Source organism: Pyrus communis, chromosome 5 (assembly GCF_041283825.1).
Source record: "Pyrus communis isolate YQ-2024b chromosome 5, ASM4128382v1, whole genome shotgun sequence".
Classification (NCBI taxonomy): Eukaryota; Viridiplantae; Streptophyta; class Magnoliopsida; order Rosales; family Rosaceae; genus Pyrus; species Pyrus communis.
Genome location: NC_142569.1, coordinates 35,357,325 through 35,383,503, shown reverse-complemented (window position 1 = coordinate 35,383,503; position 26,179 = coordinate 35,357,325). Strand labels below are relative to the sequence as shown.

General features: G+C 37.9%; 1 protein-coding gene across 1 annotated transcript; it reads right to left on the bottom strand.

Moving 5' to 3' along the window:
• Positions 1–11,504: 11,504 nt before the first annotated feature.
• LOC137726130 (CLP protease regulatory subunit CLPX3, mitochondrial-like) lies at positions 11,505–19,806 on the bottom strand. The gene is made up of 15 exons (XM_068465005.2): positions 18,659–19,806; positions 18,514–18,575; positions 18,145–18,242; positions 17,898–17,977; positions 17,537–17,587; positions 16,768–16,842; positions 16,602–16,679; positions 15,769–15,825; positions 13,176–13,246; positions 12,970–13,069; positions 12,712–12,816; positions 12,416–12,478; positions 12,160–12,282; positions 11,896–12,054; positions 11,505–11,801 (listed from the first exon to the last, which is right to left on the bottom strand). The coding sequence occupies exons 1-15, from the start codon at positions 19,586–19,588 to the stop codon at positions 11,730–11,732; spliced, it is 2,124 nt and encodes a 707-aa protein (XP_068321106.2). The 5' UTR covers positions 19,589–19,806; the 3' UTR covers positions 11,505–11,729.
• Between the last annotated feature and the right edge of the window lie 6,373 nt (positions 19,807–26,179).

The following is a 26,179-nucleotide window of genomic DNA, read 5'->3' as shown; positions in this document are numbered from 1 at the left end:
GATTCGAACACTGCAATGCAGTGTCCTTTTCCTGGTTCCTCTTTTTATTTTACTTGAGTAGACTCCTTCATGTAAACGTACGGCAAGAGAGAGTGATAGAAAATACATATTCTAACTATTTACTGGATTCATATCCTTTCAAGATCAGTTCTATAGGAATAGAAATCCAACGGCCGAATCCTCTTCCCCCGCCTCTCTTCCCCCTCAACTCCTATTTCTCCCTCGCATCGGCACACCCCATCGTTGTTAACAAACCCCAAATTCAATTGCAAGTCATATGTGCTCCAAGTCTGATTTATTTTTTCACTATCCCTTACTGTTTTAGTTTTTTATTTGTCATCTCTTTCTTCTTCTTCTTCTTTGAGATATCTCTCACTCTAATTCTTCCATAGTTATGAAAATGATCTCTGCAACCAAAAGACATTGGTTTGCACGGTCCCTCTTTTTTTTATTTCATTAACATCGGCTAAGATTTTAAGGTCAAGGGACTTGCAACTAAGGGATGTGGAGGGGGCTGATTTTGGAGAGGGTAAGGTGAGGGACTTGCAATTGGTGGCTATGGGTTGGGTGGGTTGTGGCAGTGTTGGGGCTGATTTTGAGGTGGGGTTGAATTTAAATTGGAATTTGAGGAGTTGGTGGTTCGAGGTTGAGAGCTTCAAAGTGAGGGAGAAAGAGAAGAGTTTAGGGGAAAAGAGGAAGGATAAGAGATTTTGGCTATTGGATTTGTATCAATGGATGAGATCCATCGGCCTGGGGGATCTCCACAAATTGATCCGGAGATGATCTAAATCCATATTTATAATAGCTTAAGCCCATATAACATTTATAGAGCGAGAAAGAGAGTGAATGATAGAATAGTCAAATTCTAACTATTTATAATAACTTAAAGCCTAAGTGGCATTCATCATTGACCTATGCCTAATTAATAAAAATATATTATTGATTATGTCCAAAACAAAAGTATGTCATTGATATATGGCTTAATAGTAAGGTTTTTATTGACCTTTGGCTAAATTACCTAATACTTAATTATGATAAGTATGATTCTTATTGGAAATTTCCACTTATTGGAAATTTCCAATCGAAAAAAAAAAATCATTTATAAATCAATATATTTTTTTTACTCTATTTAGTATATTCTATTTAGGAATAGGGAAATTCATAAAAAAAATAATATAAATGAAATAATTAGTCTATATATAAGAAAGAGGATATCATAGATTATGATATTACGAAACATAATTTTTTTTTTTAATTAGATCAATACTTCTAATTGAATAAGTATGAGTAAAGGATCCATGGAGATAAGATAGAAAGTGGCTGTCTAATCATCATAGTTAGAAGCGCCAACTCCATATCAAAGTCACGGTCATCACGATCATTAATATTGTCGCTATCATCAATTTTGTCACTATCATCAATAAGAAAACTCTTGGGCTTGTTAGCCAGGGGTACCGGCGACCGAAGCCCTGGTGAATGGTAGCCATAACTATAACGCTCCTAAAGTAGCGAAATTTCTTGACGGATAAGTTCCGACCTGCACGAAAGAAGTAACGATCTAGGCACTGTCTCGAAAAGAGGTTCGGTGAAATAGACATGTCTGACACACCCAACCCAGGAATATCTATTAGGACCCCAAATCGAGGCGTGCTGGCCAACACCAGGGAGGTGACGAAGCCATAAAGTGTGATAATGTATAAAGTGTGAATACATTAAAATCTTAAAATGCCTACATACACGAGTGCGCGGTGAGAAGGTCTGAACCCATTTCACGCGTGATACAGAGCATAGGTATAAGCTAAGATAGTGATTATATCATCAAAAGAAGCCACCTGCACTGGGAAGTGCCACAAATCCTCGTCGATACGAAAACCTTGCTGCTAGTACCTGGAGGGGTGCATAAATAGAAAATGTGAGTGAGTGATCGAAACAAGGATTTTCAAAATCATTTCCATTATCAAAGGTACTAACCCCTCGCCGAAAGGCCTGTATAGTTTCCAACAAATCATACTACGTAAAAGTATGAAATGAAAAGTATACTAATAGTAAACCCGGAAGTATACCACTATCCAGCATCTCATTGGCAATACAAAGAATCACGTGCTTAATAAACCGTATTAGCATGAAAGTCAGAATCACTTATGGTGACCTGTACAACTGTGCACATAACACATCACATATCATCACATATCTCATCATGTATAGCTAGTATATAAGTCGTAGCTAGTATATAAGTCGGAGTCACCTATAGTGACCTGTACGACTTATTCATATCTCATCACATATGTCATCATCATTGCTAGCACATATAAGTCAGAGTCACCTATAGTGACATGTACGACTTATTCATATCTCATTCAATCTCTCAACAATCATTGCTAGCACATATAGCTCCACAATCAATTCCTGCACACGAGTCGGAACCACCTAAAGTGGTATGTACGACAAGTTGGGTGTAAATAAATACGCTCAAGTGCTACGATCACGTAAAGGTTGTGCGAAGTATCGCAAGTCACCTACTAGTCGGAACCACCTAAAGTGGTCTATACGACAGGCTGGCACCTACCTTGGATCCAAGGTGAGCGTGTGGTGCGAGAGGTGAACGATCACATGAAGGCTAGGCCCTGGCCACGAGCAGGAGCACTAACACCGAGGTGCAGGTTTATGAGCTCTAACATATCTTAGTACAATCGTACTCATTTCCATCATTATGATCAAAGTGAACTTACCTAAATCTTAGCTGAGCGTCCACAGCATCATTTGGCACTTCAAAGCATTCACAATAATTAGGTTCAAGTAATAAACATATGAGTATGCCATGATGTAAATCTGAAATTCAACCGTATTATAAACATTTCCAAATATATAGACATATATACAAATGGCATGAAATGCATAGCTGTAACACCCCACTCCCGAACTATACTTTCGAGAATAATCATAAGTGATAGGTCCAAATAGACACTAATTAAATTAACTATCACTACTTACCTTTCTTTACCTCAATTTCTTGACTCTTCACATCTTAACTTATGTCGAACATTTAACTACCAAAACCTAAGGTTGAATCTCGCATTTTCACTAATCTCCCTCACACTGTTCAATTCCACAAGCAAGGCTATTATCTCAAATATTTAGTCTCGTTTATTGTATGGCTACATCTAACGTCTCATTAGACTGCCTACGTACCCTAAACAGGGATCAAGCCATTCGTAGTTCGCACTAGTCCTCCAAAGCATTAACAAAAATTATATGAAATTCAATTTGTAAACGTTTGTGGAATTATCAGTCATACACACACACACACACACAATAAAAGAAAAAGATCCATTCACTGGTAAGTGGAAGGGTCGTAGCCGCCTAGCCTCGAGTGACTACGCTCGTCTTCAAAAGGTCTCACCTATATGCGAAAAAACTATAAAAACGTTAATTTAAAGCACATAAACGAAACTAAGTAATAACTTCTCAAACATTACTCAAATGAGGTGTTTGAATATACCACCATGATCTACTCAACCTCACAAACATCCCCATATTTTTAGAATAATTTTCCGACAATCCACGCGCCGGCCACGCGCGGCCAAACCCAAACTGGGCCTAACGGCCATTAGGAATATTCCGTTAAAACCTTAACAGAAGTTAACAATCGTTACCTAACGCCGTTAATATATTCTATCAATTCTGACGGAATATTCTCCTCCTTCTCCGGTGAACCTCGCCAGTCGCCACCATCCGCCGCCATCTGCAACTCGAATTCTAGCTGGTTTCTGGAAAAACTTTAAAACTTCATATCTTCTTCATTTCTCAACCATACTCCACGAAATTTGTACCAAAGTGAAGCTTACAACGAGTAGAACAAAGCCTTACCACTTTTGTGACCCAAAACCCCCAAAAACTCGCCGGAAAATCCTTTGATATTCCGATCACCTCTGCAACTCGCCAACCCAAGCTTTCCAACATCCAAAGTCTTCCAAAATTATTCCCCGAGCATCGTGAAGATGTTCTAAAGCTTCCTATAAGCTTAGAATCTTCCAAAAACTTCACAATCACGTGTACATGAACAGTACCTCAAATCGGAGGTTATGGTTCTCAGGTTTTCCGATAGCTTCATGTCCTAAAAATGGTATAGCTTAACTCCTGAGCTTGAAATGAGTCCAAAAACACCAACAATGACCACGATCCGTGAGTGGAAAGGTTAGTTTCGAAGTTGTCTGTACAATTGTAAGGAAATGGAGAAAAATCCGAGAGAGAGGATAGAGAGGGAGGGTCTAGGGGTTTGTTTTGGTGTGTGTGGGTGTGTGTATGTCCTGATGGTAGCCAACCCAAAACAAAAGAAAACAAATCGCCCAAGACACTAACTAACGTCTAAGGGCAAAATCGTCATTCCACGCCATCGAAGATAACTTTCGGGATGGGCTATCACAACTTACCGCCCTTAAGAAAATTTCGTCCCCAAAATTCACACAACAAAATCTAACCACTAGTAAACATAAAACAAGCGTGGATATAAATCTCTTATCTGGTCCTCCGTCTCCCAAGTACCCTCTTACACTGAATGATTTCTCCACAAAACTTTCATTAAACGCTCGATTTTGTTCCGCAAAACCTTTTCTTTCCAATCCAAAATTGTTACTGGTTTCTCATCATAAGTCAAATCCAGATTTATTTCCAATGGTTGAGGAGGTATCATTTGCGACGGATCCGCAAGGTAATGACGACATATGAAAAACATTATGTGCTTTAGCCAGCACAAAAGGTAACTCAAGCCTATAAGCAACTTCACCAACTCTTTCGGTGATCTGATATGGTCCGATATACCTGGGACTTAGCTTGCCTTTCTTTCCGAACCATACTACACCTTTCCACGGTGATAGCTTCAGAAACACTCCATCACCAACTTTATATACCCTGTCAGTGGCATGCCTGTCCGCTAAACTCTTTTGTCGATCCTTGGCCGCTTTCAAGTTAGACTTAATGACCTGAACATTTTGAGTAATCTCATCTACAATCTCGGGGCTCACCAAACTCTTTCTCCGACCTCTGACCAACGTAGGGGTGTACGACAAGATTTACCATACAGTGCCTCAAATGGTGACATGCATATACTTGAATGAAAGTTGTTGTTGTAGGCAAATTCCATTAAATCCAACCGCTTGTGTCAAGCGTCACCAAAATGCAACATCGAAAATCTCAACATATCCTCCAACGTCTGAATGGTCCTCTCTGATTGTCCGTCTGTCTGAGGATGATATGTTGTACTATAGAGTAATCTCGAACCCAAAGCTTCCTGAAAATCCACCCAAAATTTAGAAGTAAATCTAGGGTCACGATCCAAGACAATACTCACTAGAACTCCATGGTACTTCACATTCTTCGATATGAATAATTCAGCTAATCAACTTAAAGAATACTTTTCCCTCACTGGGATAAAATGTGCCGACTTAGTAAGCCGATCAACTGTCACCCAAATGCCGTCATAACCATTATGTGTACAAGGAAGCTTGTACACAAAATCCATAGTAATATTTTCCCATTTTCACTCTGGAACGGGAAGCGGCTGCAACAACCCAAACAGCTTCTTTCTTTCAGCTTTAACTTGTTGAAAAATGGCACACCTACTCACATACTCAACTATCTCTCTTTTCCTACCAAACCAATAATAACATAGTCGAATGGTATGATACATTTTAGTACCTCCTAGATGCATTGCATAAGCTGAGATACTCGTTTCATCAAGAATCGCTTTCTTTAATTCCAAATTATTCGGCACATACATACTACTCTCCTGCATAAGCATGCCATCAGACTCTTGAATTCTGAAGTCTTTCTTTTTCCCCTGATTCCTTGCTTGAATTATTTCTTGGGTCTCTTCATCAACCATCTGGGCTTCAAGTACACGATCAATTAAAATTGGCCTAACTTGAAAATTAGCAAGTAAGGCTTCCTCTCGATCATCTACCTCTAACCTCACTCCAATTGACCTCAAGTCTACCAGAAGAGGAACACAACTAGCGTACCACGCGTTAATGCGGCCCTGAGATTTTTTGCTAAGTGCATCAGCTACCACATTTGCACGACCAGGGTGATAATCAATCGTGCAATCATAATCACTAAGCAGTTCCAACCATCTCTGCTGTCGAAGATTTAGATCCCTTTGAGTGGAAAGATATTGAAGACTCTTATGATCCGTGAAAATCTTACATTTTTCTCTATAATGATAATATCTCCACACCTTCAAAGCAAAGATAATGGCTGCTAACTTCGAATCATGCGTAGGGTAATTCATCTCATGAGGCTTTAATTGTCGTGAAGCATAAGCAATCACCCTACCATGTTGCATCAACACACATCCCAGACCATTCAAGGAAGCATCACTGTAGATTTCGAAATTACCAGTATCATCTGGGAGTGCCAAAACATGTGCATGAGTGAGACAATACTTCAACTACTGAAAACTTTGCTCACAATTATCATCCCACTCAAATTTAACGTCTTTCCTAGTTAACCTCGTTAGTGGTAAAGCAATCATAGAAAAATTCCTTACAAACCGTCTGTAATACCCTGCTAAGCCCAGAAAACTCCGTACCTCAGTGACGGTTCGTGGCTGCTCCCAATTCTCAACAGCTGCTACCATTTAAGGATTCACCAAAATACCTTGAGCAGATATGACGTGTCCCAAAAATGCCAATTGATCTAACCAAAGTTGGCACTTGCTAAACTTAGCATACAATTGGTGTTCCCTCAATCTTTTCAACACCAAAGTAAGATGTCAAACATGCTCAGATTTAGACTTAGAGTATACCAGGATATTGTCAATAAAGACAATGACAAACCTGTCCAAATATGGCTAAAATACTCGATTCATCAAATCCATAAAAGTTACGGGTGCATTTGTTAATCCAAATGACATTACCAAAAACTCGTAATGACCATATCGAGTCCTGAAAGCTGTCTTAGGAACATCCTCACTGCTGATCTTCAATTGGTAATAACCAAATCTCAAATCAATCTTAGAAAATACGCAGGCACCTCGAAGCTGATTAAACAATTCCTCGATATGCGAAAATGGATAACAGTTTTTTTTTTTCAATTGTTACCCAATTCAATTGCCGGTAATCAATGCATAGCCTCAAAGTCTTGTCTTTCTTCCTCAAAAACAACACTGGAGCTCCCCAGGGTGAAGTACTAAGCTGAATAAAACCTTTATCCCCTAGTTCCTGCAACTAAATTTTTGATTCCCTCAACTCAACAGGACCCATTCAATAAGGAGTCAAGGATATAGGATTTATGCCTGGAAGCAAATCAATGGTGAACTCCACATCTCGGTCTGGCGACAATCCAGGTAAATCATCAGGGAATACATCAGGAAAATGCCTGACTACCCTTACATCCTCTACACTGCTAAGAGCAACATCATTCCCCACCACATGAGCTAAATCCCTGGCAACCCTTCGATAACAACCTTTTTGCCATCAAATCTACACATTCCTTCCACAAAAAATAATTTCGTTTTATTTCTAAGGACAAGTGCCAAAATGATTTTCTAAAATATTGCCAAGACCATAAAACTGCCCAAAATTGAAGAAAAGCTAACATATTTTCCGTATTCGATGAGGTGGTGAGATTTGAACATTAGGCACAAAACCAAGAATGTTCACATCACGCGTGTGATAAACACAATATTGCCCAACTTATACTCTGATACCAAACTGACACACCTCGACCCGGAATATCCATTAGGACCCCAAATCGAGGCATGCTGGCCAACACCAGGGAGGTGACGAAGCCATAAAGTGTGATAATGTATAAAGTGCAAATACATTAAAATCTTAAAATGCCTAAGTACACGAATGTGCAGTGAGCGGCTCTAGACCCATTTCACGCGTGATACAGAGCATAGGTATAGTACAGTAAGCTAAGATAGTGATTATACCATCAAAAGAAGCCACCTGCACTGGGAAGTGCCCCAAATCCTCGTCGATACGGAAACTCTACTGCTAGTACCTGGAGGGGTGCATAAATAGAAAATGTGAGTGAGTGATCGAAACAAGGATTTTCAAAATCATTTCCATTATCAAAGGTAGTAACCCCTCACCGAAAGGCCTGTATAGTTTCCAACAAATCATACTACGTAAAAGTATGAAATCAAAAGTATACTAATAGTAAACCCGGAAGTATACCACTATCCAGCATCTCATTGGCAATACAAAGAATCACATGCTTAATAAACCATATTAGCATGCAAGTCAGAATCACATATGGTGACCTGTACAATTGTGCACATAACACATCACATATCATCACATATCTCATCATGTATAGCTAGTATATAAGTCGGAGTCACCTATAGTGACATGTACGACTTATTCAAATCTCGTCACTTATCTCATCATCATTGCTAGCACATACAAGTCGGAGTCACCTATAGTGACCTGTACGACTTATTCATATCTCATCCAATCTCTCAACAATCATTGCTAGCACATATAGCTCCACAATCAATTCCTGCACACGAGTCGGAACCACCTAAAGTGGTCTGTACGACAAGTTGGGTGTAAATAAATACGCTCAAGCGCTACGATCACGTAAAGGTTGTGCGAAGTATCTCAAGTCACCTACTTGTCGGAACCACCTAAAGTAGTCTGTACGACAGGCTGGCACCTACCTTGGATCCAAGGTGAGCGTGTGGTGCGGGAGGTGAACGATCACATAAAGGCTAGGCCCTGGCCACGAGCAGGAGCATTAACACCGAGGTGCAGGTTTATGAGCTCTAACATATCTTAGTACAATCGTACTCATTTCCATCATTATGATCAAAGTGAACTTACCTGAATCTTAGCTGAGCGTCCACAACATCATTTGGCACTTCAAAGCATTCATAATAATTAGGTTCAGGTAATAAACATATGAGTATGCCATGATGTAAATCTGAAATTCAACCATATTATAAAGATTTCCATATATATAGACATATATACAAATGGCATGAAATGCATAGCTATAACACCTCACTCCCGAACTATTTACTTTCGAGAATAATCATAAATGATAGGTCCAAATAGACACTAATTAAATTAACTATCACTACTTACCTTTCCTTACCTCAATTTCTTGACTCTTCACATCTTAACTTATGTCGAACATTTAACTACCAAAACCTAAGGTTGAATCTCGCATTTTCACTAATCTCCCTCACACTGTTCAATTCCACAAGCAAGGCTATTATCTCAAATATTTAGTCTCGTTTATTGTATGGCTGCATCTAACGTCTCGTTAGACTGCCTACGTACCCTAAACAGGAATCAAGCCATTCGTAGTTCACACTAGTCTTCCAAAGCATTAACAAAAATTATATGAAATTCAATTTGTAAACGTTTGTGGAATTATCAGTCATATATATATATATATATATATATATATATATATATATATATATATATATATACGATAAAAGAAAAAGCCTCACTCACTGGTAAGTGGAAGGGTCACAGCCTCCTAGCCTTGAGTGACTGCGCTCGTCCTCAAGATAGGTCTCACCTATATGCGAAACAACTATAAAAACGTTAATTTAAAGCACATAAACGAAACTAAGTAATAACTTCTCAAACATTGCTCAAATGAGGTGTTTGAATATACCACCGTGATCTACTCAACCTCACGAACATCCCTATATTTTTAGAATCATTTTTCAACCATCCACACTCCGGCCAAGGCACGACCAGACGTGCCGGCCACGCGTGGCCAAACCCTAACTGGGCCTAACGGCCGTTAGGAATATTCCGTTAAAACCTTAACAAAAGTTAACGGCCGTTACCTGATGCTGTTAGAATATTCCGTCAACTCTAATGGAATATTCTCCTCCTTCTTCGGTGAGCCTCACCGGTCGCCGCCGTCCGCCACTGTCTGCAACTCGAATTCTCGCTAGTTTCTGGAAAAATTTTAAAACTTCATATCTTCCTCATTTCTCAACCAAATTCCATGAAATTTGTACCAAAATGAAGCTTACAATGAGTAGAACAAAATATTACCACTTTTGTGACCCAAAACCCCCGAAAACTCGCTGGAAAATCCTTCAACATTCCGATCACTTCTACAACTCGCCAACCCGAGCTTTCCGACGTCCAAAATCTTCCAAAATTATTCCCCAAGCATCGTGAAGATGTTCCAAAGCTTCCTATAAGCTTAGAATCTTCCAAAAACTTCACAATTACGTGTACATGAACAGTACCTCAAATTGGAGGTTATGGTTCTCAGTTTTTCCGACAGTTTCACGTCCTAAAAATGGTATAACTCAACTCCTGAGCTTTAAATGAGTCCAAAAACACCAACAATGACCACAATTTGTGAGTGGAGGGGTTAGTTTCGAAGTTGTTCGTACAATTGTACGGAAATGGAGGAAAATCCAAAAGAGAGGAAAGAGAGGGAGGGTCCAGGGGTTTTTTTTGGTGTGTGTGGGTGTGTGTATGTCCTGATGGCAACCAACCCAAAACAAATCACCCAAGAAACCAATTAACGTCCAAGGGCAAAATTGTTATTCCACGCCATCAAAGATAACTTTCAGGACGGGCTGTCACATGTCTACTTAAGTAAATAGCAAAATTATAGATAGGGAACTGTACTAGCGACCTACCTAATTTTATAGCCAGTAAATGGGCCTTTATGAGCCTCTAAAATATCTTTCATACCATAACCAATGCCCCAACTGGTCCTATACATGTGACCCGTTACCAAAAAAAGAATTGCAATAGCTAAATGACGGTGTCAAAAAAAAAAAAGAATAAAACAAATAATTAAGTAATAACGAAAGAAATACTAAAATTAAATAGTAAAGAAGCAATAACAAACCCTTGATATAACAAGAAATATTTTATTACTTCTTTACTTTCAAGAACTCACAAAAAATCATTGGCGTATCAAATTATCTATCGAGCCATGGAAAAGATTCAACAAAAGACAAAAACAAATCCACTTTCTGTTTTACATCAAGCAATACGTGGAGTGACTCCTGATATAGTAGTAAAAGCAAGACGTGTAGGCATATCAACTCATCAATCCTTATTTATAGTAGCTTAAAGTCCATTTGACATTCATAGAGAGAGAATGATAGAAGATTCAAATTATAACTATATATAATGATTTGAAGCCTATGTGGCATTCATCATTAACCTATGTCTAATTAATAAAAATATATCATTGATCCAGTCCAAAACAAAACTATATCATTGATATATAGCTTAACAGTAAAATATTTATTGATTTTTTGCTAAATTGCTTAGTTTTAAATTGGGTGCTCACAATCTAATATGAAATTACAGCTTGCCATCCATATGCTGATTATCACACAAGTATGTTGTCCACGTGTTTTGACCCCACGTGTGGAAGGAGAAGTTGATAGCTGCCCTAGTTGCCAAAAATATTCGAGCATGCTGCTTTAAAAATGTGGATTCCATCGTCTATGGTTATAGTACAAATGATATTATACGGTATCTACACCTTGCCCAATATAAGATGACTATTTTTTATTTTTGTCAACATACTACAAAATTACATGTTGTAAAGAATGTGATAGCCTGTATAAACTAAAATCCACTAATGAAATTCTTCTTTTTAGTTTGATTCCAACCGAAGGTATGATCTAATCTCTACACCAGATTATGAATGCTATTTTTACGAATAATAATACAAAAATTTTACAGATTTTTGTAACAATGAGTATGGTGGTATAAGTGTTACATGCTCATAGCCCTGGATGACTGTTCTGATTCACCCTCCGCCTCCCCTTCGGCCGCCTCTACATTTTCCTGCACACGTTGATTGATATTTAAATTGTTAGTACGCGATCGCTTCACAGAACCATAAAGGAATATGCACATGCAATCATTAGTTGGATCATGCCATTGAGTCCTTCAAGCTGATTTCATGCAAGTATCTTTCCAATGCACCATCCCCTCGAACAATCTTCCCTCCACATCCATGCGCATTTACCGTACCAACCGACTCCTCATCAACCACTACAGCATCTATTCTATCCTTTCCTGTCTTAACATCAGGAATCTGAGACAAGCACGTCAAAACAATTTTTTAGCAAATATTTTTTGTATTTAAAAACATTCCCATGCTAGAATTATTTTTTTACGAAAACCATGGATTCTTGCACACCTCGTACATGGCTTCAGTTAGAATGCTTTCCAAAAGTGCTCTTAAACCCCTGGCACCGGTATTCTTAGCCATCGCTTTGTTTGCAATTAGTCTCAGTGCATTCTCCATGAAATGTAGCTTCACCTGAAGTGGGGTACAAGGTCTCATCAAACAGAAGCTTGACTCTAGTTCAATTAAACACATTGGAAGAGAGGTTTTGGGAGGGTGGGGCTAGGTTTTGCGTTCCTAAACACAGAATCAAATGCAAAATGCTTACATTATTCATGCCAAATAATTTCTTGTACTGCTTGCCAAGAGCATTTTTTGGTTCCATCAGGACCTGTAAATGAAAAGTTATATGAAGAAAATGGTAATACATGCTTCTATAAGAAAGCCAGGCTACGTACATCAGTCTAAAAAGTGTAGCAGGCTCGTATACATCCGGTTTGCTTTCTGACTAAACTATTTGTGTGTCTATGAGACTACTAGTTAAAAAGAACCACCAAACAGAAATAATACCAGGTCAAGAACCAGAAGGGTGCTGATTCCAAGAACAAATGCATTTATGTATACCTGAACAAGTTGGTCCTCAGTTAAAGCTGATAAACTAACTAATATTGGAAAACGTCCAATAAACTCTGGTATGAGTCCATAAGCAATGAGATCAGAACTTTCAACCTGGAAAATAAAAAGAGTAGCATTTAGACCCCATTTTCAGGAATTCTTTCCGATTAACTTATTCATTTTTCACTTTTTTTCATTCTTCTTTTGGGGTACAGGGGTGTTAAATTTTAATGCATCACGCTGATTTGAAAGGTCCCTGATTCATACCAATTCAAGTAAAGATGACGTCACCACTGAATTGATCACACCACCAGCTCTCATGTTTGCACGGACAGGAGCACCGAAACCAATAGAAGAATCCTGTCGTCTGGTCAGAATGATAGATACTTTCATAGCAGATTCTTTTGAGAATAAAATTTGGTAGAGGAGGGGGAGAAACAAGAGATGATTAGGGGAATGATACATTTGGTTACCTCTCTGAAATGGTTTTTTCCAGATCAATAAATGCTCCGCCGCAAATAAAAAGGATATCTTTCGTATCTATCTGTAGATCATTTACAAGCATTTTAAGAATAAACCATAAGAGAAACAATATGTATGAATATTGGTAAGAAATAACTAATAACTAGATGCAAGTAAAGACTTATGTTTTCTTTTCCTCTTTGGGATGGTGGTTAAAATTTAGAACCAAATACCCAATGGAGTAACGCCTAGAAAGACATCAATTATCGTTCATATATTAAATAACTGTATCAAGTTTAATTAATTTTAAAAGGTTCGGAACCAAATAGAATTTATCATTTTGAGGTTGTACATGTCTAATTCTGTAATGTCTGTATGAAAAAAACAAGTATGCTCCTATTTACACTACTTGAATAAAAACAAGTTCATACGGCAAAAGGAAAATAGTAATTAGCAATTATTATTGAAAAAAAAGGTTGGAAAATCCTCCCATACTTTTCTCTCCCACACTATTCCCTCTTCCTGTTCTCAACTTCTCCAGCAAAAATTGTTTCACATGCATAGCTTGTGTCATCTCACTAGTTTTGCTAATAAGGCAAGCTCATTAATAGAAAAAAATACAGAGCAGAGGACAAGAAGTCCTCAATAGAAAAAACCAAATACTAAATGCAGCTCAACAAGAAAGCTAAAGCCTGGCACAATAAGCTACATAACAACAGCACTCCAATGCTGATGAATAAACTAGGAAAAAAAACTGCATATAAATGGCATAACTCTCAACAGAAACTAAGTTTTGGGTAAATCCCAGGTTTGATAACAACTATGCCTATAAGTGCATCAACGTGAAGGAAAGGACGAGGAAGTCCCTAGCTAGGGGACTGGGTCATGAGATAAGAGATGACATACGTACTACTTGGGCCTTCAATTATGGCCAATTCGCATGCAAATATATTTTCAAGGAAATCGTCTTTCCAGGAGAGAGATTTACTTGTTAAATCAGTCTTAAATACCCCAATTATATTTCATGCTTACTTTTAGCTTGTCAAGTACTGAGGTTATGAGATTAGAGAGGATGTACCACCAAATAAATTTAAATATTGTGCAGTGATCAAGAGAAAGAGGAGGATTAGCGATTGCAAAATTTACTAGAAAGGAATAAATGTGGTCAAGGTACATGGCTGTGGCATTTCCCTCAAGTGCAGGATTAATTAATTATGGTGTTCTATCATTAAGAGTAAACATGGTGTGTATTCGAATAGGTAGGACTCTTTGGCTGTGGAGGAAGGCTCTTTCAATTTCTCGTGGAAAAAAACCACAATCTGGTTTTGTATAAATTAGTGGTTGAAACTACGGAAATAATTCTAGAACTTGTGTCAGGGAAGACAGTGGTATGGTGACTCCTTTTTCCAAAATTTGTTTGCTAATCTATGCTGATCTTTTTTTCACAATATGGTAATGATGTAATCTCATTGAATCCACTTGGATTTGACAAAACATGTTTCTTCCTGTAAACCCTTTTTTATTTCTATGTTGGAAAATTAAAGTGTTCTAGTTTCTGTTATCTGTATAACTATAACATGATTTGGAAGGGAGCATACCTACTAAAGTACAAAACTGGTTTGGCTGGTGGCATATGGGAAAAAAAAATACTGGTAACATGCCCGGAAAAAAAAATACTTTTGTTGTCTTCAAATCAACGTGTTTTGTGCAAGAAACTGGCGCAATTGCTGATCATTTTTATTTTGCATTGCATTCTTCTTTCATTTCAAAAGTATAGAGAGGGGTCAAATAAGGATGTTTTTTATGTCTGGCCAGGCCACAGAAATCTGACCTTATGCAGTCTGGCTCAAAAAGATTGGAGGGAAAGAAATACAAGAATCTTCCTGACATGGTGGCAAGGTGGTTTTCATTTTGGAATCAGATATCAAAACTCTCTTTGGACGTCTTTGTCTAATTACTTAGGAATATTTTGTTGGTGTAGATCATCTTCACTGAAAGATCTGAGTTGATAACAAGTTATTACTTGTTATCTTAATTGTAGTTTCTGCAGAACATTTCTTAGACGGCATCCTGCTCGGCCGGATACCAGGCTGGTCAACCAGCACTTCTGTCCACACAAGGGTACTTTGGGCTGTTATTGTTTTTTCAGACCTTTTTAGGCTTATGATTTAAGTTATAGTTCAGGGTTGTTATAACTTAAAATTAAAATATAAAGAAATAAGTTGCGGCCTCAAAGTGCCGCTTGTTAGAACTTAGAAATGAATCATGCAAGTGGAACCCTGCGCTCTTGAAGTTTTTTTTTTTTTTTGTTTAGTTGAACTTTCCTGCCCGCTTCCCCTTACAAGCTTTTTTTCTCAACTACTAATTTGGAACATTTAATAAAAAGTTTTTCTCCTACAGCTTAAATTTCTAAATGAAAAAAAAAATAATAAGAACACACATTTTAAGGTGCACATAGGTCAATTAGGAGTTGTATAAGGATATGCATATATTCAATACCAAATAGAATTAGGAATTCTTAGGTTCTAACAACAGTGGGATAACCAGCATGATTTAACATATTTGTGAGTGAGAAAATATGTCAGAAACTTAAAAGTTCTATACCTGTATGTTATCACCCCGAGGATGCTTCCTTGCACCCTTCTCAGGAACATTCACTATCTAAACAAGAAGAAATATATTACTCTTCAGTTGTCAGAGAAACCATGCTGATAACTTTATAACTCTGATTTTATAAGGCTATGAAAATACATTACAAATAAACCAGCGTTTAATGCAGTATGCAGCACAAAATTAGTCTGTGCTTCTACGAACAATCATCCCAAGAAAAATTAAAGCAAAAACTCAAAACAAAAAACAAGAATGTTCAATTTTTATTTTGCGACTTTAGGAGTATTTTCAAATACCAACTCCAAAGTTTCTCTTGCAATGCTAGAGAAGTTAATGTACACTGAGGTAATTGGGAAGACAACAAAATATTACTTTTGAGGATTTTTTTTCTCTCTTATGTGTATGCATTTACTTTCTCATTTCTATTTGATGTTATTTTTCCTCGGTTTTATTACATATGGTAGCTTGATTACTTAGCACTTTCGCTAAGGATCTAATCAAAGTCAAAATTGGAATTCTATGTCAAGTTTTCAAAACTAATGAATTGGTGTATATAAACGGGCACTCTTTATAATCGATCCTTATGTTTAGTGATTGATTTGAGAAAAAAATGAATAAAGCGAATTGATAAGAGTTGCTTTGTTCTAAATTAAAAATACATAAAAAGATACTTACATCTGTCATGGACTTAAAAGACACTAAAAGAGTACTGACTAGAGAACGCAACAGCAACAATTCAATTTGTTTCCGTGCATCCAAACAAGATAAATTAGTTGGTAAATAAATAATTTTCTGAGCAACACTTTAGTGTTTAGCAACTGACTCACAGTTCCTTCGAGCATTTTCAATAAAGCCTGCTGAACACCCTCTCCTGAAACATCTCTGCTAATGTTTAAACTCTCAGCCTGAAAACCAAATCTGAAGAAACTAAGACTTTGATGATACCTATGACCATGATCAATAAAATAAAATAAGAAAGGGCAAATGCAGCACCTTTTTGGTTATCTTGTCAACTTCGTCAATGTAAACTATCCCTTGTTGAGCTGCTTGTACATTAAACTCAGCTGCCTATTTACAGGATCAACTATGTGAGTTAACTGATATGAATATAAAAGGCAAGCACAAGGTTAGAAGACTAATGAATGCTTACAATCAAGAACAACAACAAAAAGTAGCAGAACATGGAAAGTTTTGTAGATGACTTAGAAAGTTAGATGTCGTTGAGTCAGCAGAAATTTGCATTGCTATATCAAAAACCACTCTAACTAGACCAGCCAAATCAAATAAGAACAGTACATGAGCATGTGGATGAAGAATACGAGCAAGAAAATTATTAATTTTGACCACTCATAGAGTTCAAAAGAAGTAACTTTGTCCTTACAAGTTTGATGTGACCTATCCACTGCATGGAAATGACCATCAGTACCCTCAGGAACCTCCCCTCTCATTAGTTACATAGAAGTGCAACCATAACGTATTAACAATCATATAAAATAACAAGCAAAGGTGAGGGGGAAGAGGAGGAAAAAGGCTATATTCATAGTTCATACACTCACATCACAACGAAAGAAGGGAAGTCATACAATTTCAAAGAGTATTAGATGTTCAGAATACAAAGGGCAAGACTAAAACACATACAAATGCATGCACACATTCCTCCAGAAAATTGGAAATAAAGATGAAACATATTACTGCAAGGATAAGAAACAACAAGTTGGATGGCTTTTGAACTGTAAGTCCGAAATATTCAAACATCTCATACCATTAGTAGTTTATACAATATTGATTCAACATCTTCTCCAACATAACCAGCCTGCAAAATAGCAGTATTTGCCTCTTTCAGTTATGCAGTAATAGATAACAATAATAATGTGTGCGCGCATATGTGCATGCACATTGAGCCTAAAAAGAATGCATCGTGGTAAGTTATTATGTAAAGCTGGACACAGTGAATTTCTATATTCCATGTTGACCCTCATTATCCAATTGCACTCAGTTCGTAATTTTCAAAAAAAACCAAGTATGCCAAGATCATTAAATCAAATAAAGATACCAACCTTGGTCCATAGGCTAGATTTTGTGTTCTATTTTCAATTCATAATACTTTTCATAAATCAACTTGCCTGTGTTAAAGTTGTTGCATCTGTAATGACAAATGGAACATTCACAAAGCGAGCTAGTGTTTTTGCAAGCAAGGTCTTCCCTGTTTTGCATACAATAACACAGTTAGAAGGGCAGGTTAACTTCTTAAAGGTTCTTCTAACTTAAACTTCCAGATAGCCAGGTTTGGATTTAGATGATTAGTCCAAAGATAAGAAGACTATAAGTGGAGCACCGGTTTTTTTCCAGGTGCTTCAGAAGAAATCATACCGGAGCCAGTTGGGCCCATCAAGAGGACATTGCTCTTTTCTAGCTCCACTTTATCATCGTCATCTACTTTGTTTGGAATTCCTGATTCTGCTCCTGACCTAGCATACAAATCCATTGGTTCAGTTGTATTAAATACATCCACAGAAACAATAGTATGAATTGTCCAACTGCTTACAAAACTGTTATTATGACCAAGATCTTTCGGCTAAGGAGTTTAGAAGTACATACGGATAGTGAGTTCTCAAATATATATTGGGATTGGATCATGACTAGTGAACATGTGTTGCATTGTTGGTTGAAAGACAAAATGAAATGGCATGAGTAATTGCAGCATGAATTTGATCAAGAAAAATAGAAATGAAAACGAACCCTTTCTTCAAGGAGGCGTGATATATCCTTTTGTAGTGGTTATAAACGGCCACAGAGAGCACCTGCAACAGAACGTTTATACAAAAATTATCTATCCACACTCCACCCAAATGCTAACAAAGAAAAGAAAAGGGAATAAAGCTACCTTTTTGGCTCTTTGTTGGCCTATAACGAACTTGTCAAGGCCCTTGCAGATCTCCTTAGGGGTGGGCAAATTGTTTCCCAAATTGGAACCGCCCCAAGCATTCTTGTCTCCAGCATCCCCAGTCCCAGGGGGCACAGAAGCCCGAATGACATTAACTCCAGGGGCAAAAGGAGGGCCCGGGGGAGTATGCACGGCCAGTCCATTGCCTGGGGGCGGAGGCGGAGGCCAGTTCTCAGGTGGGTCCGCCCCATTGGCATATGACCTCAAACTATCCCAGAAAGACACCCTCAGCCCGTTGTTATTAGTATTGGACTCGGAATCTGCTCCTCCGTTATTGCTGCCATTTCGGGAAGAATGGGACTTCTTGTTGTTGTCAGAGTTGTTGGTTTTGGTGGCGCTGCGATTGGAAGAGGAGGAGGAGGAGGTGGTGGTGGTGTTGGTGAGCCTCCCAATCTCTACGAAGGTGCCCTGGAGGGGAGCAATCTGGTGGGGTCGGAAGTAGTAGGCTGTTTTGCAATTGGGGCAGAGATTGAGGGCCTGATACTGACGAATCTCAGAGTCGGAGTTTCCAGAGGCAGATGTTGCAGAGGTGGAGGCGGCCTTGGCCTTGGTGGTGGAATCATCTGGTGGAGGAGGAGAAGGAGATAAGTTGGGTAAGCGGCGATCGGAGAAGAGGAGGTCCATGCGGTTGAAAGAACATCGGGGGCAATTGGCCTCGGCTCTGATTTTGCGGGTACGAACATCGGCGGAGCCGCCGTGGTCCCATTTGTAGCGCTCCTGCAGTCCGATGAAGGAGTCTCGTCGGCGATGGGTTGTGAGGTGGAGGTGGTTCAAGTGCGTGGAGATTGGGGAGACCTGAGTCTGAGAGAAGCGCTGCTGGAGCTGTGGAGCTATTTGCTGAACCTTCTTCAATCTCAACATTCCAGACATTTCACTCAAATTATAATAAATAATAAAAATAATACTTGTAAAATTCAATACAACTGAATCCAATCAATCGAAGCGAGAGCGAGTGAGAGTTTGTATTTGAGTTCGAGACATGAAAGAGATATGGATTGGGATTGGAAGTGAAATTGGGATCGGAAGTGGAATTGGGATCTCCAATGCTATATAATAATCATATTAAGCTATATAACCATCCAAACAATATATATATATATATATATATATATATATATATATATATAAAATTATATCCAAACTTAGAGAGAGAGCAAACAGAGAAGAAAGAAAACGTGGGGGTGGGGTGGGGTGGGGTGGGGGGGAGTGATTGTAGGAAGGAGGAAATACAAAAAACTGAAAAACCTGGAAATCCACACGCACACAGCAAGGGCCTAATTTCTGTTTTTGGATGTGTTAAGGAGGAGAGGAGGGAGACCAATTGGCTAACTTTGAAAGTTGGACCGACTGCGTTGGCGTACATCGACTGGACTGACGCATGTAATGTACGTGCTCACCTAATCGGCTGGCTAATCCCCTCTTCTCCGCTTCCTTCGGCCAACAATTTTTATCATCAGCCATCAGCCCCTACCACCCACCTCCCCACGTTTGCGGTTTTCCCTTATCTATGATCTATATCCAGTTCTCCATCCATGCCCACCATCCAACCATGTCTATTGTCTGCCATCTTTTTCTTGCGTATACCTCTTCTTCCTTTTTTACGCTCCATCTAGAGTTTCCAGTTTCTACTCTACATTTACCATTTTTAAGATAAAATAATACACTATACATCTTGGCTTTTCTTTCTCCTGCGCAACGTCCAAGCAAAACGCTAAATAATTACCTTATATTAAAAAAGAATTTTAACGAAAAACTTATAGTATTATTCACTTCAACGAAAAATCATATTTTTACACTAAAATGTTAATTCTGATACCATTCATTTTACCTTCATTTTGTCCTTATCATTAAAACTCAAGGTTTTCAAACTCTTTTCATTAGTTTTCCTTATATAAAAATGCTAAAAAAAAAAAAAAAACTTTAATTCAAATGTGAAACTTTCATGGCCCGTCGAAACAATAGAGGGGAATAGTTGTAGTTTAAATTCTCTCTAAAATTAAAATTTTATACAAAACTACCTCAATTATGGGTCAAACCACAAATTCATATCTCATGTTTTAAACATTGTAATGTCATATTTCAACTTATGAATTCATTGCAATGTCAGACCTCCGTTCAATTTTCTGTCAATTTAAATGTTAAATAATGACGTGATGACACACCCCTTTTCGGAATGTCCACTAGGACCCCGAATCGAGGCATGCTGGCCGACACTAGAAAGGTGACGAAGCCATAAAGTGTGATAATGTATAAAATGTGAATAAATTAAAATCTAAAAGTGCTTAAGTACGCAAGTGCGCGGTGAGCGGGTCTGGACCCATTTCATACGCATAGGTATAGTACAGTAAGGTAAGATAATGATTATATCACCATAAGAAACATTTGTACTGAAAAGTGCCACGAATCCTCGTCGATACTGCTGCTAGAACCTATAGGGGTGCAAAAATAGAAAATGTGAGTGAGTGAAACAAAACTTTTCAAACCAATTTCAATTACCAAAGGCAATAGCCCTTCTTCGTAACACCTGTATAATTTCCCAGAAATAACAGGCGTGACTATAACTCAAAACCATAACCAAAATAACAATCTCACAGTTATGCCGTGTCAAATATCTTAACAATAATAAGTAACCCATGTGAAATAAATCAATATGAAATGGTATGTCAGCCGGATCCACCTATTGTGGCATGTACGGCTGAACCAATAGCTCATCAAAATGCTAGCCAGAGTCACCTCACATGACCTGTACGGCTTATCCATATCTCATCAATCAATGCTAGCATATAAGTCGAGAGTTACCTATAGTGACCTGTACGACTTATCCATATCTCATCAATCAATGCTAGCACATAAGTCGGGAGTCACCTATAGTGACCTGTACAACTTATCCATATCTCATCAATCAATGCTAGCACATAAGTCAGGAGTCACCTATAGTGACATGTACGACTTATCCATATTTCATCAATCAATGCTAGCACATAAGTCGGGAGTCACCTGTAGTGACCTCTACGACTTATCCATATCTCATCAATCGATGCTAACACATAAGTCGGGAGTCAATTATAGTGACCTGTATGACTTAATCTATAGTTCATCAAACATCCCTGCACACAAGTCGGAATCACCTCTAGTGGTCTATACAACAGGACTGGGTGTAAATAAGTACGCTCAAGTGCTACGATCATGTGAAGACTGTGCGAATAATCGTGGGTCACCTACGAGTCCACTTCAATTTTGTACTTTATAAACATTTCTCCAGCCTCGTCTTTGTTACGAAGTAAATAAACCTTTGTATATTTAGAGTAATCATCAATGAAAGTTATGTAATATCTTTTACCTCCTCTAGTCATGGTTTGTCTTAAATCTCCAAGGTCACCGTGTAATAAGCCAAGTAATTCAGATTCCCTTTGTGTAAACTTACAAGTCTTTTTAGTTGCCTTTGATTCTACACAAACATCACATTTCTTATTTTTCATGCAAGCAGACAAGGTTAACATGCCAACATCTTTTATTTTCTTAATGTAATTGAAATTCACGTGACCAAGTCTACCATGCCATAAATCAATAGAGTCAACCAAGTAAGCAGAAGAAGTAGATGCATTTCCATTAACAACTTTAGAAACATTCAGTAAAAATAAACCCTGGTTGCAATATCCTTTTCCAACAAACACCCCATTTTTAGTCAAAACTATCTTGTCAAATTCAATAACTATTTTTACCCCTACCTTTCCAAGTAATGCAGCGAATATAAGATTGTAACGGATATTGGGCACAAAATGTACATCATTAAGGGACAAAGTTTTTCCAGATGTAAATTTGAGGAGAACCTTTTCTTGTCTAGCAACTAATGAACTTCTTGAGTCACCCATAAAAAACATGTTCTTCTACATCCCCTACTAGTGTGAAGGAAGTGAATGCACTTTGATTTCCACAAATATGTCTAGTGGCCCCAAAGTCTACCAACCAATCTTTCGCACTTGTCACCATGTTGACATCGAAATCGACCATAGCACCAATGTTTTCAGCTTCAATCACATTTGCTCGAGCAGGGTTATCACTCCTCTTCCTATGGCTGCATTCATGTGCATGATGCCCAGGTTTTCCACATACATAGCAGTTTCCATGTTTCTTGAATTGGGAGTTGGTTTTGGTTGACCTCAGTTTGCTCTCGTACTTGGATTGAAACCTATTTCCACAATTGTGATTTGGAAACTTGGACTTGTATAAATGCTTGAAAGACTTACCTTCAACAACATTTGCTTTGGATGAAATTTCTTTGACTTTGTTAGCTTGGTCTTGCTTTCGGTTCTTTTCTTCGATTCGAATGTGCACGATCAAATCTTCTGTTTCTTCTTATGCATCATGTTATTCTTGTAGTCTTTCCATGATTCAAGGAGCTGCCCAATGAGACTTCTGCACAAGAACACTTCGGGAAAATCTATATCCTCATTCTTCAAGTCATTGGCGAGCTTGTGGAACTCATGAATTTGTAGTGACACATTTTTGTCCTCTACCATTTGGAATTTTAGAAAATTTCCAACAATATATTTTTGTGTACTAACATCTTCACTATATACTTCTTTTTCAAAATTTCCCAAATCTCACTTGCAGTCTTGTAAGAACAATAGATATCAAAAAGCTCATTGGAAAGTGTGCTCAAAATTGTGTGCCTCCATATTTTGTTACCTTTCTCCCATTCTTCTCAATCCTTCTTATACCTGTCAGTGCCTTCTTTTGGCTTGGGCTTGGTAAGGTAGCCAGCAAGGTTGATAATGTCAAGTGCAAAGAAAATTCTTTCTTGCCAATGTTTGAAATGCGTTCCATTGAAAGTGTCGATCTTGGAAACATCAGGAAGCTTGGTAGTAGCAGCAACAGAGGCAGTAGTAACAACAACGGAAGTAGTAGCAACGACAACGGAAGTGGTAGTGTCCATGATCTATTCTTAAGATTGTTGGGAAATTTGTCGTTGATGACTATCCGGCTGATGCTTCTTTGACCATGAACAAAAATTAGGATGATGAGTGTAAGTAACTGTCCTTAAGAATAGATTTCGCCCATTGGAGATAGAATCTCGGTGTAGCAGGTTATGGCGTCCTATCCTCCAAGAGACAACAACCTATTGACCTTTGTAAGCATACACTCGCAATACTCAGGTCAAATGAACAACTTGAATCTTTCCCTTGAAAAGAAAAATGAACTTGAAAACCAATAATTTTGAGAGTAAGCACTTGATTAGAAAATAGAGACAATGATCATATATCTCAAAAACACTCGTGGCTACCAATAAAATAGTAGAGGTTGAGCTCCAGAAAATCGTTGTACGATCGTGGCAATTGAAACAAATTAAATCAAAAGAATTTAACATCTATACAATTACTTTAATTGTTTAACCAATACGTTAAAACCAATGCTATGTAACTAAAGAATTTTGTTTCAACCGATTTGAAAGCAATAGCCAGTAGAAACAATTAAATGCCATATGTCAAACGATCAAAGAAATAAGATTGGGATCAAAACTTAATTTGATATCAAATCCATTCAATGTGTAGTATAAAAGTTCAATCAGGAAAGTTAATTTTAAAGATATGGTCAACAAAGATAGAAAATTAAATCGAATTAAGAATCAAATATAGTTAATATAATTATAACTGAGAAAGGAAATTTAAGATGGGATTTTTTATTTTGAAATACCACTTAAAAATTCCAACAGATGTAATTAAAATGCTTTTGAAATAGGTAAATGAAATCGAAAAAGATGAAGGAAATGAAAATGCAGAAAACATTTGAGTGCTTGCTACTCTATGCAAATCACAGAGAATGTTCTCTTTCTATTTTTCGTGTATAAAAATCAGTGAATGAGCACATACACTCATCACCTCAAGTTAGTTACATCCGAAGGCATCTTAACCTTTCATTCACCAATAGTCTAGGATTATGCCATCTGTCATTTACAACCTAACACCATATGAGCTTACACTTAGCATATTTAGCTCAAGTGAATTCACATTTAACTAACAAGGCTTAACTTGTTTGGATTAATATTTGAATATTGGGCTTAAATAAAAGAAGCCCAAGGATGCCGATTAAAAGGGAGACTTGCTTGAAGTCCAACATCGAGCTCAAAAGCAAACTAAAGTCTTTTCAGCCAAGATACAAGCTATGTGTTTATAATTGAAGTGACAAGTGATGGAGACTAACTTAGTATCAGCCAAAGAACACTTTCCAGTGGCATTACAAGTAAAAAGCTGATGACTCACTACCCTCCCAGTACTTTCAGGCAAGAGCAAAAGCTATAGCAGCCAAGCCAGATCGCCTATAAAAGGGAAGACATGCCCCAGAGACAAGGACACTCAACCAATCAAACAAACCAACCTACAAACTCTACTCTCAAACTAGATTTGCATCCAAAAGCTAAAACCAACCCAGATTCAGTCCTTTTAGCAATAGTTTCTTTAGAAAAGCTATCTTTTGTCTAGTATAAAAGCTCTGCTATCTCCCTTAGTGGTGTAGTATCGATTCCCTCATGTAAACTTTTTTACCATCTATCCCTCTTAGCATATAACCCCTGCAAATTCAAATGAGAAGTGACTCCAAGAGGTTCAGCCTTGCCAGACAAGATGAAATATTGCTCGAAGCTCTTTGTTTGTTTTCTGAATTAGTAGATCTATTGCCTAAATGCATTCTCCAATATGTATTCAAGTTATTTCCACCTGTTTTGCTCTTTTAAGAGTCCCATTTATATATGGATCCGGTTAACTTAATGGATATGTTTTCATTAAGAGCAATTTGGAACTAAACAAATGATTTAAGGGGCTCTGGACTCCCTTTATTTGAACAAACAAGACCATAAACTATAAGTCCTTGTTTACAAGGCAAGAAAAAGAACTTAATGTGGACTTAACCCATCTACGACAATCCTTTGATAACAAGAAGTCTAAGTAACTTGGGGTATAAGTAATCGACTTAAAACACACTTATTCTACATCTACTATACTGAGATAGTTGTGGCACGCCTAGCACTTTGTTAGTTTTGATTGCGAGCCTCAAGGCCTACTCCTAAGACCCTACAAAGGCACTTTTCAGAACTAACTTTGTCCTCTTCTTATAGCACATCAACAAGCAAGAGCCCGACTACCAAACATATACATCCAAAGTGCCAATCCCTTGGGGAGCTGTGTTGAGGTCCAAGGAGCATTCTCTAGAGAAATCTTTGCCCAAATATAACTACTATTAATACTAATCAAATCACAGCTTATAATTCAACATGAAGAAGTCCCGGTGTCGCACGGAGAGATTTCTCTTCGTCTACAACATGTTGATCACGATTGATTGTGATCTGTCAGGCATAGGATAGAGAGAAGGGGGAATGGGCTAGCCATGGCAGGCAGTGTTGTCTACTAGGGTTTTTAACGTGTCTACCAGAGGCATCGCCCATACAATTATAGCATGCACACAGAC